The 12,892-nt window shown below is 50.6% G+C and overlaps 5 protein-coding genes across 6 annotated transcripts; 3 read left to right on the plus strand and 2 right to left on the minus strand.

Moving 5' to 3' along the window:
• Positions 1-1,586: 1,586 nt before the first annotated feature.
• On the plus strand, positions 1,587-3,702 carry PV06_02719 (uncharacterized protein). Its single transcript, XM_016403439.1, has one exon. It carries the CDS (start codon positions 2,047-2,049, stop codon positions 3,127-3,129), a length of 1,083 nt encoding a protein of 360 aa, XP_016267336.1. The 5' UTR covers positions 1,587-2,046; the 3' UTR covers positions 3,130-3,702.
• Positions 3,703-4,542: 840 nt separating this feature from the next.
• Positions 4,543-6,709, minus strand: PV06_02720 (uncharacterized protein). Its single transcript, XM_016403440.1, has 2 exons — positions 6,408-6,709; positions 4,543-6,354 (listed from the first exon to the last, which is right to left on the minus strand). The coding sequence occupies exons 1-2, from the start codon at positions 6,529-6,531 to the stop codon at positions 5,504-5,506; spliced, it is 975 nt and encodes a 324-aa protein (XP_016267337.1). The 5' UTR covers positions 6,532-6,709; the 3' UTR covers positions 4,543-5,503.
• A 365-nt stretch (positions 6,710-7,074) lies between these two features.
• On the plus strand, positions 7,075-9,005 carry PV06_02721 (uncharacterized protein). The gene is made up of 3 exons (XM_016403441.1): positions 7,075-7,519; positions 7,575-8,153; positions 8,209-9,005. The coding sequence occupies exons 1-3, from the start codon at positions 7,236-7,238 to the stop codon at positions 8,423-8,425; spliced, it is 1,080 nt and encodes a 359-aa protein (XP_016267338.1). The 5' UTR covers positions 7,075-7,235; the 3' UTR covers positions 8,426-9,005.
• PV06_02722 (uncharacterized protein) lies at positions 8,847-9,829 on the minus strand. Its single transcript, XM_016403442.1, has 2 exons — positions 9,547-9,829; positions 8,847-9,453 (listed from the first exon to the last, which is right to left on the minus strand). Exons 1-2 carry the CDS (start codon positions 9,596-9,598, stop codon positions 9,116-9,118), a joined length of 390 nt encoding a protein of 129 aa, XP_016267339.1. The 5' UTR covers positions 9,599-9,829; the 3' UTR covers positions 8,847-9,115.
• A 141-nt stretch (positions 9,830-9,970) lies between these two features.
• PV06_02723 lies at positions 9,971-12,660 on the plus strand. 2 transcript variants are annotated; one of them, XM_016403444.1, is made up of 3 exons: positions 9,971-10,765; positions 10,839-12,323; positions 12,426-12,660. In XM_016403444.1, the coding sequence occupies exons 2-3, from the start codon at positions 10,996-10,998 to the stop codon at positions 12,520-12,522; spliced, it is 1,425 nt and encodes a 474-aa protein (XP_016267341.1). In that variant the 5' UTR covers positions 9,971-10,765; positions 10,839-10,995; the 3' UTR covers positions 12,523-12,660. The 2 variants fall into 2 exon arrangements, with proteins under 2 accessions (XP_016267341.1, XP_016267340.1); XM_016403443.1 differs by having other exon boundaries at positions 9,971-12,323.
• The last annotated feature ends 232 nt before the right edge of the window (positions 12,661-12,892 follow it).

Below are 12,892 nucleotides of genomic sequence, written 5' to 3' on the forward strand. Positions count from 1 at the left end.
ATCAGATATCAGAAGTCCATGCGAGATTGAAGCCAAGTCAATGTCGGTCACGTCGACCTTGCTACGGCTACAGTACAGAGAGCATGTGTTTGACAGCCTCCCACGCCGGCCTCTACCGGCCGGGCCCATCCGCCTCGAAGGACGGTTGCTACTGTTGCTCGCTACGCTCTTCCCACGGTCGTTTCATCTGTCGAGGTCGGTACGCGTGGTGACCATTTAGCGGCACTGGTGTACCGCTGGCCGCTGCCATGACCAACTGTGCGAGTATGTGCTCGTATCTACAGCAAATGGGCGTATGGGCAGAATTTTCTCTACTCCCCCCCTTCAGGTCAACCAGGGGATTCCTGATTCTACTCCGCATCGCGTATCGCAGCGTGCATTTTCTTCACGGAACATTTTGCGTAAATGGCCCTCCTCCAGGCGAAGGGCGCGTGGGATGTGTCCCCAAGGAGCCGAGCAATCACTACCAATCCCTGGCTTTGGCTATCCCGTCCTATCTCGCTCTCGATCTGTCTATTGATCCCCAGATACAAGGGGTGCCAACGCTGGTCAGGCATGGGCCCAGCTACCCTTCGTCATCAGGCCATGTCTGCAGCCGAGGAAAAATTTTCAATCTGCAAGCCTGACAGGGGGGAGGACGACAAGTGCTGGAATGGACCAAGAAAGCATGGACACAGAAAAATTGACTTATCAGCCGCTGCAAGATAACATAGCCTCCCAAGCCACCACCTCGAAGATTACGTGCCTGGACATGTCTCTATCCTCACTCGACCTAGCGACCCTATGACAGAGAGTCAAGTATCCGCCTGGGGCCGAGTGTCTGTTCGTTGGCACTGAGAAGCAGCGGAGAAAGAGTGTCCTCCCGTACTCCGTACAAGCACCCGGGCACCGGTCCCGGCCAACTTCAGCTCTTATTGCAGGGCAACTTCGCTTAATCCTGGTCATCACGAAAGCCACGCGCCTTCCTAATGCAACGACTCTCCTGTTCAGGTATGGTCTGGCTGTCCAAGACGTCTCCAACCCAGCGGGCCTTTATCAGCGATCATGCCGGCCTAATGCACTTCCACCACCCTCCATCATCATCGTCCATACGGAGAAGCAACATTTGCTGTACCTCCCCTTCGTCGAGAGATCCCGCCCCCATGTCGCTTCTCGATTTTTTGGTACTTTGCTTCGAGCGCGATCGCTGACGCTATCTCGAACCCCCTGGCACTTTTGTGCCAACCATGTCGCTGCCTCCCGCGGCCGGACACTCCCTCTCTCGCACCTGCATCTTGTCTCTTCGAGGCTTCTGACTGGCTTGAGGCTGTCGGTTTTCTCTTGATCAGCCACTAACAACGCTTCGGATCATGAAAAATTTTTCCACTGTCACCTGGCCCTCCCTGAACACGGTAAGCGGATGCGCCATGATGCCTTACGGCGTCTGCCCTAAACTCCATTTTCCAACAAGGCTGCATCATGTTAGTATCTTAGCCGCGACAGCCACCCTCGTCCGATTGAGGGATGGGGTCTTGCAATCTCTTCACCTGCAGATTGATCCCTGACTATACTTGGTTCGAGCTTGACATGCCCACGCTGACTTACCAGTCGTCGAATCTATTGAAGATATTTTCACTCGCAATGCAAAGGTATAAACCCCCAATTCTGATCTCATCGTCCCCGTTCCTCGTTTGACCTCGTCCGGAACCCAAGGTCGGCTGTTCATATATTGCTTGCATCTTTGTGTCTCCTGTTCCTATAGCATAAGTACTCCCTTGGTTCTCAAGATCTTCCAGTGTCACTCCATACCTACTCCACCTTTCCGCCAATCAACGATCTGCGACTACGCTACCCTTGCTCCGTTGCTACCTCTCCCGAGACTATTCTACTCGAGCCGACAACCAGTTCCTGCTTGTTATGTAGTCTTCCTTTGATCATCTCCTCCCTACTTCGCAGAAGACCTCTAGGATTTCGGGGCTTCCCTGTGACGATACCATTCTTCCACGGCAACCAGAAAGTGTCTTTACTCTCTCATCAAGATACAGTCCAGACTCTGGAAAGAAGAAGATGGCCTACAACCCAACATCAGAGCAAATTGACTGGCACATGCAACAAATGAGGCAATGGATGGTGCCTACTTCCATCCCTATTCCATCCACCTCCTCTGCCATGGTCAATCCACGAGCCTTTCCGCAAGATTTTTATCCTCAAAACATTCCTTGTCACGAGGTGTATAACTACAATGCGTACACTCCGCCTCTTGCGACGCCACCAGTTACCCATACACCTCCAGTTCCTATACAACGACGGACTCAGTCCTTCCCTCCTCTCTGCGACTACGACATGCCCTTGGACTATCTCACCCCGGATCAAGGCTCCACGACAGACCCGAGCTGGATGGCAGATGATCAAGAGAACTTTGACGATGTAGTCTCTGTCTACTCGGAGACCCCATCGAGCTACTTCTCATCCGACCTCTCGGAGCTGCCTCGCCTCGAGTCGATCATCTCTTCCGGTCAAACTACTCCTCCCACAAGTTTTCCAGTTTCATCATCACTGCCCGAACAGACATCTGAGGTCGACTCGCTCATGAAGACACTTCAGCCTAGCCAGATGATGCAACAACCACATCTGTCCAAAGCCGACCCTAGAGGCAAAGTCAGGAAGTATATCTGCTCTTATGCAAATTGCGGAAAGTCATTCTCCCAGCCCACCCACCTCAAGATCCACCTCCGATCTCATACCGGGGAGAAGCCGTATATTTGTTCCGTCTCATCATGCCGGCAGACCTTTTCTCAACTAGGTAATCTACGAACCCACGAACGCCGACACATCGGGCAACGACCAAACCGAAAGAGGTCGTCATCCGACCCTGGTGCCAATGGTCGCAAGTATGAATGCAAGCTTGACACATGCAGGGACTCACAAGGAGGCAAGGTCTTTACACAACTTGGCAACCTCAAGGCCCACATGAATAAGTTCCACAAGGAGACACTGGCCAAACTCGCCCAACAATTCTCCACCAACGAAGCCGTTCTTCCTCACGAAAAGGAGCTAAGGGAATACTTTCAAGATCTATACAAGCACAGCAACAAGGGCATCAAAGGCAGAGGAAAGGGGAGAAGGGTCGAAGTTATTGTCACAGACTGAGCCATGGCGGACTTGGGGAAGATTGACTTTACGAATTGACCGCTTCCTCACGTCAGTCGCCGAGATTTCTTGGTTGGGGAAAAAAACCCAATCTCGACGCTGTATTTTGTCGTGAGCTCTAACTTTGAGGCGTCTATCAGAGGGGATTATATGACTATGTGGGCACGACTCTCACAACTTCCGACACGGATCAGCTATTGAGCGATACTACAAAAGTGTTACACTTTGTGTCCTTTTCTTTACTGGCCTCATTGGCGGTTTTTTTCTATATACAACTGCAACCCTGTCGCTCTCGGTCTTTGAGCCTTGTTTGAATTCGAGGGGTAATTTTGTCTGATGAAAGGTTGGGAATTTATGAATGTATGATGAGAGGATAAACCAAATTACGAAATCGGTATCATGTCCCAGGGGACATGGAGATCAAAATGTCGACCTGATTTATGTCGAACGATGAAGAAGGCTGAAGTCTCACGATAGGAAGGCGTCCCTGGGGGTTTGTTTTTCAAATGTACGTACTTGTAGTAACTTGGTGTAGAGGATGTTGGATGTGAGATACGTGATGCTGGATATGGGACACTGGATACTGTCACTACAAACGATGATGATCTATCTTGTCATGTCTGTGTGCATATGCCCCTACCCTCTTCTTCTGCCACTTGGCCGTGCATCTGCGGTTGGGAATTGGACATCTTTACTCGTAGTGATTCGTCGTCAAACTCGTACTTTGTCGTAATTACTCGTAGAAAAGGAAAATGTTCTGTCTTGCGGTGTTTGTGGGTTTTTTTTTTGCAAATCTCTCATCTCGTCCATGTCCCGGGGAGTTCCGATGGCCGTTTGTAGTTGTACCTTGTTTTTTGGTCTCACCGCATACATCATCCTTGAAGAATTCATGTACTCATAAAAGATCCAACGCATGCAATCCCCGTACGGAGTATACGACGAGTACGAGTATATAGTTCCACCTCTACGAGAATCGTTCCGGAGTCACGTCATGTCATGTGGACAGGTGAAGGTACCAGATTGACTGGCTTACCGACGAGGCGTTTTTTTTTCTCTCTCTCTTCCCTCTCTCTCTCTACAAATCACTCCCTAAGGTGGGGGGGGGATAGCGGCAACATGGGAAGTCGACGTTCGATACGATAACGAGTATTAAAGTGGACAAAGTTGCCTTTCAAAAATACCTCGTACGAGTAACAAGAGACTGAGGGGGACCAGAAAGAAAAAAAAGGCAACCTTGGAGGAGGAGACGGATGGAATCTTTGTTTGTTGGTGTGGTCGTTCACATCTCCAGGGTCGGGCTTGAGGGATATTAAAAGTTTGCCGATCGTCTAGACACGCAAAGGGGGCCGAAATTTGGACTGTGGAGAGAGAGAGGGGACTCACACACCGAGTCACTACATACTGTAGTTAGTATCAAAAGATGCTGGGGAGCGACGCAGAGGATGTTGGAAGTCTGGTGAGAATGATACTAATGGAAGGCTCCAAAAGGTGACGGGTGACGATGATGATGATGGATGACCGTTGCTGCATTTGACTCCATATTTTTTTCTTTTCTTCTCGAGTTAACAATCACTTCGTACTCCGTACTTGTGCAAGCATGCTCCTCCCATTGTGGAGACTCATCCACAAGCGCTAGAAGAACGCTAGAAGAACGCTAGAAGGGGAATGTCGCTTGGGGGCAAGTCTGAGCGTGAACAGGGGTGTGCAGTGTGTGAGAGCGACGACCGTCCAATCAACAACTCTCTCTCTCTGACAACCAGGCTGACTTGCGGACCATGGGATGGGAAATGAAATCAGCCGTAGTCCGACCAGATATGCGCCTGAATTTTCTTCTGCCACATTATTTCATCACAGTGTCCAAGACCATTGGGCGCTTCGGGCGTCCTGCAGGAACGGCACGCAAAGATCCACACACTTTGTGCCGGGCCCCCAGCTAGCTTCGAATTCTTGCCCACCGAGTGCTCATGAGATCAGCTTTCATACGGCACAATGAAGACTATGCTCGGCTCTGGGTGTGGCTTTATCTACAAAAGTATCAATGTTGGCTGCTCAGAAATGATGAGGGGGTAGGGATCCCCGACTCAACAAGGGATACCCGGAGACTCCTATCTGTGCATCGTGCATACTATTGGCAGGAATGCTGTCGAAAACTCGAGATGTCGATCTCCGCCAGCCACCATAGCGGGGGACTAAAGCCCCGGCGAGGCGTCACAGAGACGTCGAATGGTACCCAGCTTGCAGTAGGATCGCGTCTCTCCTTGACTCCTTCGCAGGAAGCCATCGACCATCTAAATCCCTCACAGTGAGCAACAGAGTCAGTTGCCTTGGTGACCTGCATGTGATGTGCTGCAGGCCGGTCCAACTTGGATCGCAATTACAAGGATCCTTTCTTGTTTCTTGCGCCTCCCATCTCAGAAGCATCTTCTCGTGACCCAAACATCCTTGGGATGCTCCACCGAGCATTCTCGTACACCAAAAAAGTGACGCAAGTGCTCGGCACCACTCGTAGGAGGTTAGGGAAAAGGCCCTTATAGAAGCCGACCAGGCCTTCATTGTGCCAAACTTGTTTGATCAGACCAATCACGCCTGGTCTTGCCGTATGCGTGACAGCACTGGGACGATGCGTTTGTAACCTCGCACGCACTACTTGATGCGGGTAGGTTACGACGCCAGCAAACACCTTGGAAAGCGAGGATGTGATCAAGGTATCGGTATTGGACAATGGCTGATCTTTCTTGACCCGTCTGCGCCATTGCTTCAGCCTCTCGTAAGCCACGAAATATAGCGCTCCGTGGCTGACACCAAAGAGTGAAGGAGTCATTCCATGAAAGAACCCGCGAATGCCTTCTTTTTTGAGAATGGATCGAAGACCTGACACCATGCCGGTGTACGCTCCAGTTTGAGATGCTGATGTAGACAACATTCGTGTCTTGATCACCCATATCGGATTCGTCAAAATTGCAGACAGCATTCCGGCACCTGCAGAAGCGGAGAGGTAGTCAAGAGATGTAAGCTGATGACCAGGTGAATAACCTCGGATTTTGCGGATGACATCTTGACCCTCCCGATACCACAAGAAGTACAATGCCCACCCAGCAGAATTACCCACAAGGTTCGGAGTGAGACCACGGTACAAGGCTGCAATTCGAGTCGGACCCTCGTTTCGCAAAATATCGTGCAGGACAGACCGGGAGGAATTGAGGAGAGGATGGGCAGATGTGTCGACTGGTCGGACACTGTCAGCGGAAAGTACAAGCTCGGTGGGGATCCTAGTCTACCTTGAAGTCTTGTCTTTATGATATCCAGAGGATGCACGATGATGGTGGACACTAAACCGGCCGAGAGGCCAGCGATGGTTTCCACAGTCGCAGGGGAGATGCCATGACTCTGGGACGAAGTCATGACCCTCTGCGAGATTGAGGATTCAAGGGACAGAGAAACGACTGTAAGTGGTACGCCCGAGGTCGAATATCATGTCGACGGCATTCCGATGATCAGGTCATCACGACCGTGGTCTCGAACAAAGTGTTGCGAGGTAAATGGCGAAGTACTAAGCAATTTTATCGTTTTTATCGCAATGACGCGCAGAAAGTCACAAATAACGGCGAGCCCGCATTTTGGAGGTGAATGACTAAGCCGAGGAGAGAAGGACGAAAACGTGACCACGAAAGTATATCAATATGGGCAGACCATTCATCACGTGTATGACAGCCATCAGCCGATTGTATTTTTTTCCCGGGCTCGCTCTTTTCGGCGTTAAACACCTGAGCGTGTCCCTGGAAGCTTGTTCATCCAGGGACCATCGGGGTCCAATAGGTGGTGCTGGTGGCCTCTCCACGCCCATCAATTTGTGATTGCCAACCCACTTAAGTGCCACTCTGAGCGTTATCGGCTTCGGATGCGCCCAAATCCATGTTCACGCCACTCTTTTTACCATGAAAATAACTAGAGCCGAGTTTCTTCATCTGTCTCCGTAGACCGACCATTCACTTCAACAGGCGTCTTTCACAGGCCTCAGCACTCGTCTAAAGCTGTCCAGTGTCTCTGTCTGATCAATCCTCGAGTGAACCGGCACACAGCAGCGCATCCGCGCACATACGTACACCATGGATATCGTCCTCGAGATTGCCGACACCCTCCTCCTTGATCGAGTCTACTCCTTTGTCGCGCCTGCGAGCCCGTCTCAATACCTCTACCACAACCTGAAGAATGTCACGACAACGACCTGGTCTAGCATTCGAGAGACCAGCACCGGAGCGCCACAGTTCAGCTATGTTTATGAGCCAGCTTCGCAGTACCTCAGCCTCCCGCCCACTGAATGGACATATAGCAGTTCCTTGCCTCGCGACAATGTCTATCGGCAAGGAATCAGCTTGTTCTTCATAGTATGGTAAGATTATCCTACTCGCCTCCCGACTTTTGGCTGTTCTGATGAATTATCCTAGGATCTTCGGTCTCCTCCTCTACTTTGTGTTCGCTTCGTTATCGTATGTCTTTGTCTTTGACAAGACCACTTCTCAACACCCGAAATATCTCAAGAACCAAGTCCGCCTCGAGATTGCCCAAGCAGTGCAGGCCATCCCAGTTATGGCCGTACTCACGGCTGCATGTATGCTGGCCGAAGTCCGTGGATACTCGAAGATGTACGATAGTCTCTCCGAGGCACCCTTCTCGCTTTACAACATTATCCAATTTCCATTCTTCGTCCTGTTCACGGACTTTCTGATCTACTGGATACACCGCGGTCTGCACCATCCGCGTGTCTACAAGACTCTCCACAAGCCACACCACAAATGGATCATGCCGACCCCTTTCGCTTCGCATGCCTTCCACCCAGTCGACGGCTTCGCTCAGTCGATCCCTTACCATTTGTTTCCCTTCCTGTTTCCCCTGCAGAAGTTTGCATACATTGCTCTCTTCGCTTTTATCAATTTCTGGACCATCTTCATCCACGACGGTGAATACTATGCCAACTCCCCACTGATCAATGGTGCTGCTTGCCATACCATGCACCATTTGTATTTGTAAGTCTGGTTCGGCCCATTTAGACTCCTCTTCATACTAACTTCATCTCTCTAGCAACTACAACTACGGTCAATTCACTACGTTGTGGGACCGCATGGGCGGAAGCTACCGTAAGCCGAACGAAGAGCTTTTCAACAGAGAAACCAAGATGGGCAAAGCCGAGTGGGCTAAGCAGACCAAGGAAATGGAAAAGATCGTGCAGGAAGTCGAAGGAGATGACGACCGTGGCTATCTCGCCGACGGCACATCTACGGCTAAGAAGGTCCAGTGATTGCGATTATAATTCAAGCCATTTGCACATATTATTTGTTGAATTTGAGCGATCAAGTTATTTATCCTTGACGACTTCAGAGACGGGAAAAAAGTGGCTTACGCACACTCCTTAGTCCTGGACCGACTCTTTGTCTTGGAACAGGATTGTACATAGATCATGGCGGAGGTGACTGGAGTTTTATGGGTGGAAGTTGGGAATTCTGGGGTCAGTTGGCGTACTTGTGAGCAGCATTAATACCCAGAAACAGGGTGCCGAAAGATGGCAACCTTTTTAATGAGAAGAATGAAATTCGTCGCTTGTCGACATCTCTAACACAACCTGTGATTGATGAGGTGTTGTTCAAAGTCAAGTTTGTAGAAATGATGTCTAGCAGGCGAGACTATGCTACGATTGCGGTTAAGGCGAAGCCAACATGAGGTCTGATGTTACAAAGAATGCATTGCCATTAACGCCCTCGTCCCAGTGCTTCGACTGTGATGACGATCCACATTACAAGCGCCTATATAACACCATACGCTCGCATCAATCCCGGGGGGAGGTGGAAACTTTGTACAGGAAAGACTCCTGCCTGCCGACATCTCTCTATCCGTCCTGGACGGAGTGTATCCTGACGACTTGTAGCACACCCGCCCGCCTTGTCTGTCTGTCTGCTGGCTTGGACTGCCCACGACTTCTTTCTCCGGTTTCTCATGAAAACGACACAAACTTCGGATCTCGCGGAATGCCATCCTCACTGATGCCGTTCTTCTTGAATCGTTGTTCCATGTATACCCTCCGCGCCTCGTCGAAATTGATGCCCCTCAACTTCATGATCCGCTGAACGTCTCGCTTGGCTTTCTGGTCCAGCCCGGACCGAGAATCCCCTTCGACAATGTTACTCGACAGATCGAAATCGGCCGACGTCAGGCCCGACTCGACATCGCCCATGAAGGTGGTCGGGACGCGGGTGTACGACAGTCCGGAGATGGCGTCCTGCATACGGTCCGGGAGGTAAGGAACCCATCGGGCACGGGTTAGGTAGAGCGCTGTTAATGGCGGACAGGGTCGCGCGCGGTCAGACTCATGTACACACACAAACACACGTACAAGGGACGGAATGATTGAAGAAAAAAACGTACCTGTCCCGAGGATTATAGAGACCAAGAAGATCGAGTAGAGAATGTATCCCATCGTGGATGTCCCTCGTTTCTGCCTTTTTCGCAAGGACACCGAGCGATTCGGACGGACGGTCGGATGTGGTATTCGCGTGTATTGAAAAACTTATAGAGGAGGGGTCAGTGACGATGAAGACACATCTTGTTTTCGCTACGACGAAGTGTTGTAGCCTTTGAGAAATATCTCAAATGTCTCGTGAAGAGAAATGAATACACAAAACGGTATCCTACTGGGAGGTCAATAACACCAAGCAAGTTGTCGTCAGCCTTGGGTGCTGCGGCGGGACGCGGAACTACGGAATCGGCGACTCAATCAGCCACGACTGCGCCGCTTTTACAACCTCCATTATGACTATGCCTCCAATATTTGTGCATCAACATATCTTATTGAAGAAGCGGTCACCGTCACAGTTTCCCGCGTTGCTACATCCTGCTTATGCCACAGGCTGACTCCTAACACTTCCAGTGACATGAAGCCTTTCAGCCGTGTTTGAATACTACTCGCAGTGCGTCGCCTTTTGCACTCATCAAGCCCACGCTGCTTTCAGGACTACTCACCGCGTCGCTAAACCTCCTACTCAACCCCTGAACTGGGACCTGACCTGGAAAGAGGTTGAGGAGGCGCCACAGCTATGTAGTTAGTTTTCTCACTAGATATACTTCGATGAGGATCAAATGTTCACACCTGCTTGAAGTCTTCCCTTGACCAAAGCCTACTACCTTTGTTACAATTGTCCTCAATGTGGGTAACAACTTGCCGAAGGCCGCTTCCCGAGTTTGACCATCCAACCCGATGCCGAACCGAGAGGCCAGAGCATGTCTGAGTCTCGGAGGGTGGTCGATAGGGTAGGTGTACGGTCGATCACATGGTTGGCCGGGCACATTCAACATGAGTATTCATATCCATGAAAAGGCATCAACGCTCTACACCTGAGGGTTTACCTCAGCATCAAAAGCTTCAGATCGATCCGTGTCGAGTCGCAAGATGCCGAACAAGGTCAGGCACGATCTCCACAAAGTGGATTCGACTTCATTTCCCTACATTTACGAAGAGAATGCGACCATTGAATTGAAGAGTTTTCAAAGGACTAGTAAGGTGCAATATCTATAGGCCAAAAACCGACGAGAAAGTGCCGGTCCTTGTGACATATGGTCCTTACGGGAAGGATATCCACCTGAACGAGTGAGTTGTCTCAGAGGGCGCTGCACTGAATCGCGGTGCCTTCATAGGAATGCGGATTGACAGTAAGAGCTAGTTTCTATCCAGCCTCGTTTGCAGAGCTCAACCCGAAGCACAAGTCCGCACATACTTCGTTCGAGACCCCAGATCCGGGGTTCTGGACTGCCAGCGGATATGCAGTGCTTCGAGCTGACGAGGTTGGATTGGGCCAATCTCCAGGGGTTCTGGACACAATGTCTCAATCGACATCGGACGCCTTCGCCGATGTGATCGAGTGGGCTGCAGATCAGCCATGGAGCAACGGCAAGGTTGCGTTAACAGGCATCAGCTATTTTGGGGGCAGTCAGTGGAGGGTTGCAGCCAGGCGTCCACGAGGCTTGGTAGCTATCTCTCCCACTGACGGAATGGCCGACTATTATCGAGATCGGTGCCGCCATGGTGGTATCCTGACCGGTTTCCTGGACCGTTGGTTCAGTAGACAGGTGCTTTCGAACCAGTATGGACTCGCGGGAAAGGCAGAACGTAACTGGGGTCCTGACACCCTCGAGGGAGATCTACCTGAAGCAGAGCTCTCTCAAAACCGCCACGATCAAGTTGTTGACACTGCAAAAAACTTCTATCGCGATGACTTGTACTACGCATCACGCGACTATAACTTGGAGGACATCGAAGTTCCCATTCTCTCATTTGCCAATTTGGGAAGTATCATGATTCATTTCCGCGGAAACTACGAGGGATTTCGGCTGGCAAGCTCTCAGCGTAAATTCATCCGCTTTATTACCGGACGACACGACTTGCCCTTCTATGACGACGAGCACGTCGAAGTACAGAAAAGCTTCCTCGATGCCTTCTGCAAAGGCGAAGATCGTGGCGGTTGGACGGATGGATCACGGCCACCCGTGGACTTGGTACTGCGGAGGGGCAATGTCGGCTATAACAATCCAGAGGCAGAAAGGGCCTTCAAACGAAGGTTCGAACTCGAGTGGCCGCTTACTCGAACGCAGTATACCAAATTTTATCTCACGCCAGATCGTCGCCTTGTCCGAGACATACCGACACTGAGATACGACAGGCTATCTTATCGAGCTCTCGGAAACCTAGATGATCCGCAGGCAATCACATTTTCCACAGATCCCCTCGCGACGGAGACTGAAGTTACGGGATATATCGTTGCTCATCTGAATCTCTCGGTCACACCACATCCCGGGGGTAAAACCCCAAGAGACATGGACGTGTTCCTGACACTTCGCCATTTCTCCGCCGACGGCACCGAGGTTTATTACACTGGAATCACCGGAGAGGCAGTGCCACTTTGCAAAGGTTGGCAGAGGATGAGCTTCAGACGAGTAAACAAGGAACATCCGCGACACCGTGACTGGCTCCCGCACAGAGATTACTTCTCATCGGATGTCTTGCCCGTCATTCCCGGGGAGATATATCCCGTGGACATTGAGGTCTGGGTCACTTCTGTCGTCGCCGAGAAAGGGGACCGTTTTGTGTTTGAAGTCTCGAGTGGTGATACGCAGGGCGCAGGCCTATTTGGCCACCAAACACTCGAGCGGTATGTCCTTAGTCTTTCCACCGCAGCTTCGCCTTTCTTTGTTCTCTCTCCCCCATCCGAACAATCTGGGACAGGAAAGCTAACCTCTCCGATGCTGTTTAGTTCTGCTGAGTTGCTCGCAGGCCAGAATCATATTCATTTCGGCCCTAGCTACATCAACTGCATAACCTTGCCCATCATTCCGGCAGAAGGAGTCTAAAGTACTGGATTTGAATGGATTTGTCTTGCCTATGTAGCCAACAGAGTCCGTTGACTTGGGACACGAAAAATCTATCAAAGGTCTGAGCGCAAAACGAACGGAGAAAGAGGAGGCCAGGCTACCTCGTTATTCTCGAGAATGGACAATGACTTGAGTTCGAAAGAATCTCTTCAAAGAAAGATATGACTTCAATCAGACCTACTTTCCATCAATTCGATTCATAGATTCAGCACTTGTAGTTTCTATTGATCATGAGGAAGCGTGAGACCTAAAGTTGTAAAGTGTTTTCCAACTTTTGAACAAGAGTCGAGAGACATTCTACAAAACAGCGGCGAGGACCTCCTCCGCAGTAATCAAGCTACCTATAGTG

This window comes from Exophiala oligosperma (genome assembly GCF_000835515.1).
Source record: "Exophiala oligosperma strain CBS 72588 unplaced genomic scaffold supercont1.2, whole genome shotgun sequence".
Classification (NCBI taxonomy): domain Eukaryota; kingdom Fungi; phylum Ascomycota; class Eurotiomycetes; order Chaetothyriales; family Herpotrichiellaceae; genus Exophiala; species Exophiala oligosperma.

What these genes read in the sequence shown, in the direction of transcription:
- PV06_02720 (XM_016403440.1), bottom strand. Translation starts at nt 6,531, where the DNA reads ATGACTTCGTCCCAGAGTCATGGCATCTCCCCTGCGACTGTGGAAACC. An exon ending in CATAAAGACAAGACTTCAAG is followed by an intron (nt 6,355 to 6,407) that starts GTAGACTAGGAT and finishes GTGTCCGACCAG; the next exon opens with TCGACACATCTGCCCATCCT.
- PV06_02723 (XM_016403443.1), top strand. Translation starts at nt 10,996, where the DNA reads ATGTCTCAATCGACATCGGACGCCTTCGCCGATGTGATCGAGTGGGCT. An exon ending in GGCCACCAAACACTCGAGCG is followed by an intron (nt 12,324 to 12,425) that starts GTATGTCCTTAG and finishes GATGCTGTTTAG; the next exon opens with TTCTGCTGAGTTGCTCGCAG.
- PV06_02721 (XM_016403441.1), top strand. Translation starts at nt 7,236, where the DNA reads ATGGATATCGTCCTCGAGATTGCCGACACCCTCCTCCTTGATCGAGTC. An exon ending in AGCTTGTTCTTCATAGTATG is followed by an intron (nt 7,520 to 7,574) that starts GTAAGATTATCC and finishes GAATTATCCTAG; the next exon opens with GATCTTCGGTCTCCTCCTCT. An exon ending in ACCATGCACCATTTGTATTT is followed by an intron (nt 8,154 to 8,208) that starts GTAAGTCTGGTT and finishes TCATCTCTCTAG; the next exon opens with CAACTACAACTACGGTCAAT.
- PV06_02719 (XM_016403439.1), top strand. Translation starts at nt 2,047, where the DNA reads ATGGCCTACAACCCAACATCAGAGCAAATTGACTGGCACATGCAACAA.
- PV06_02722 (XM_016403442.1), bottom strand. Translation starts at nt 9,598, where the DNA reads ATGGGATACATTCTCTACTCGATCTTCTTGGTCTCTATAATCCTCGGG. An exon ending in CTCTATAATCCTCGGGACAG is followed by an intron (nt 9,454 to 9,546) that starts GTACGTTTTTTT and finishes CGCCATTAACAG; the next exon opens with CGCTCTACCTAACCCGTGCC.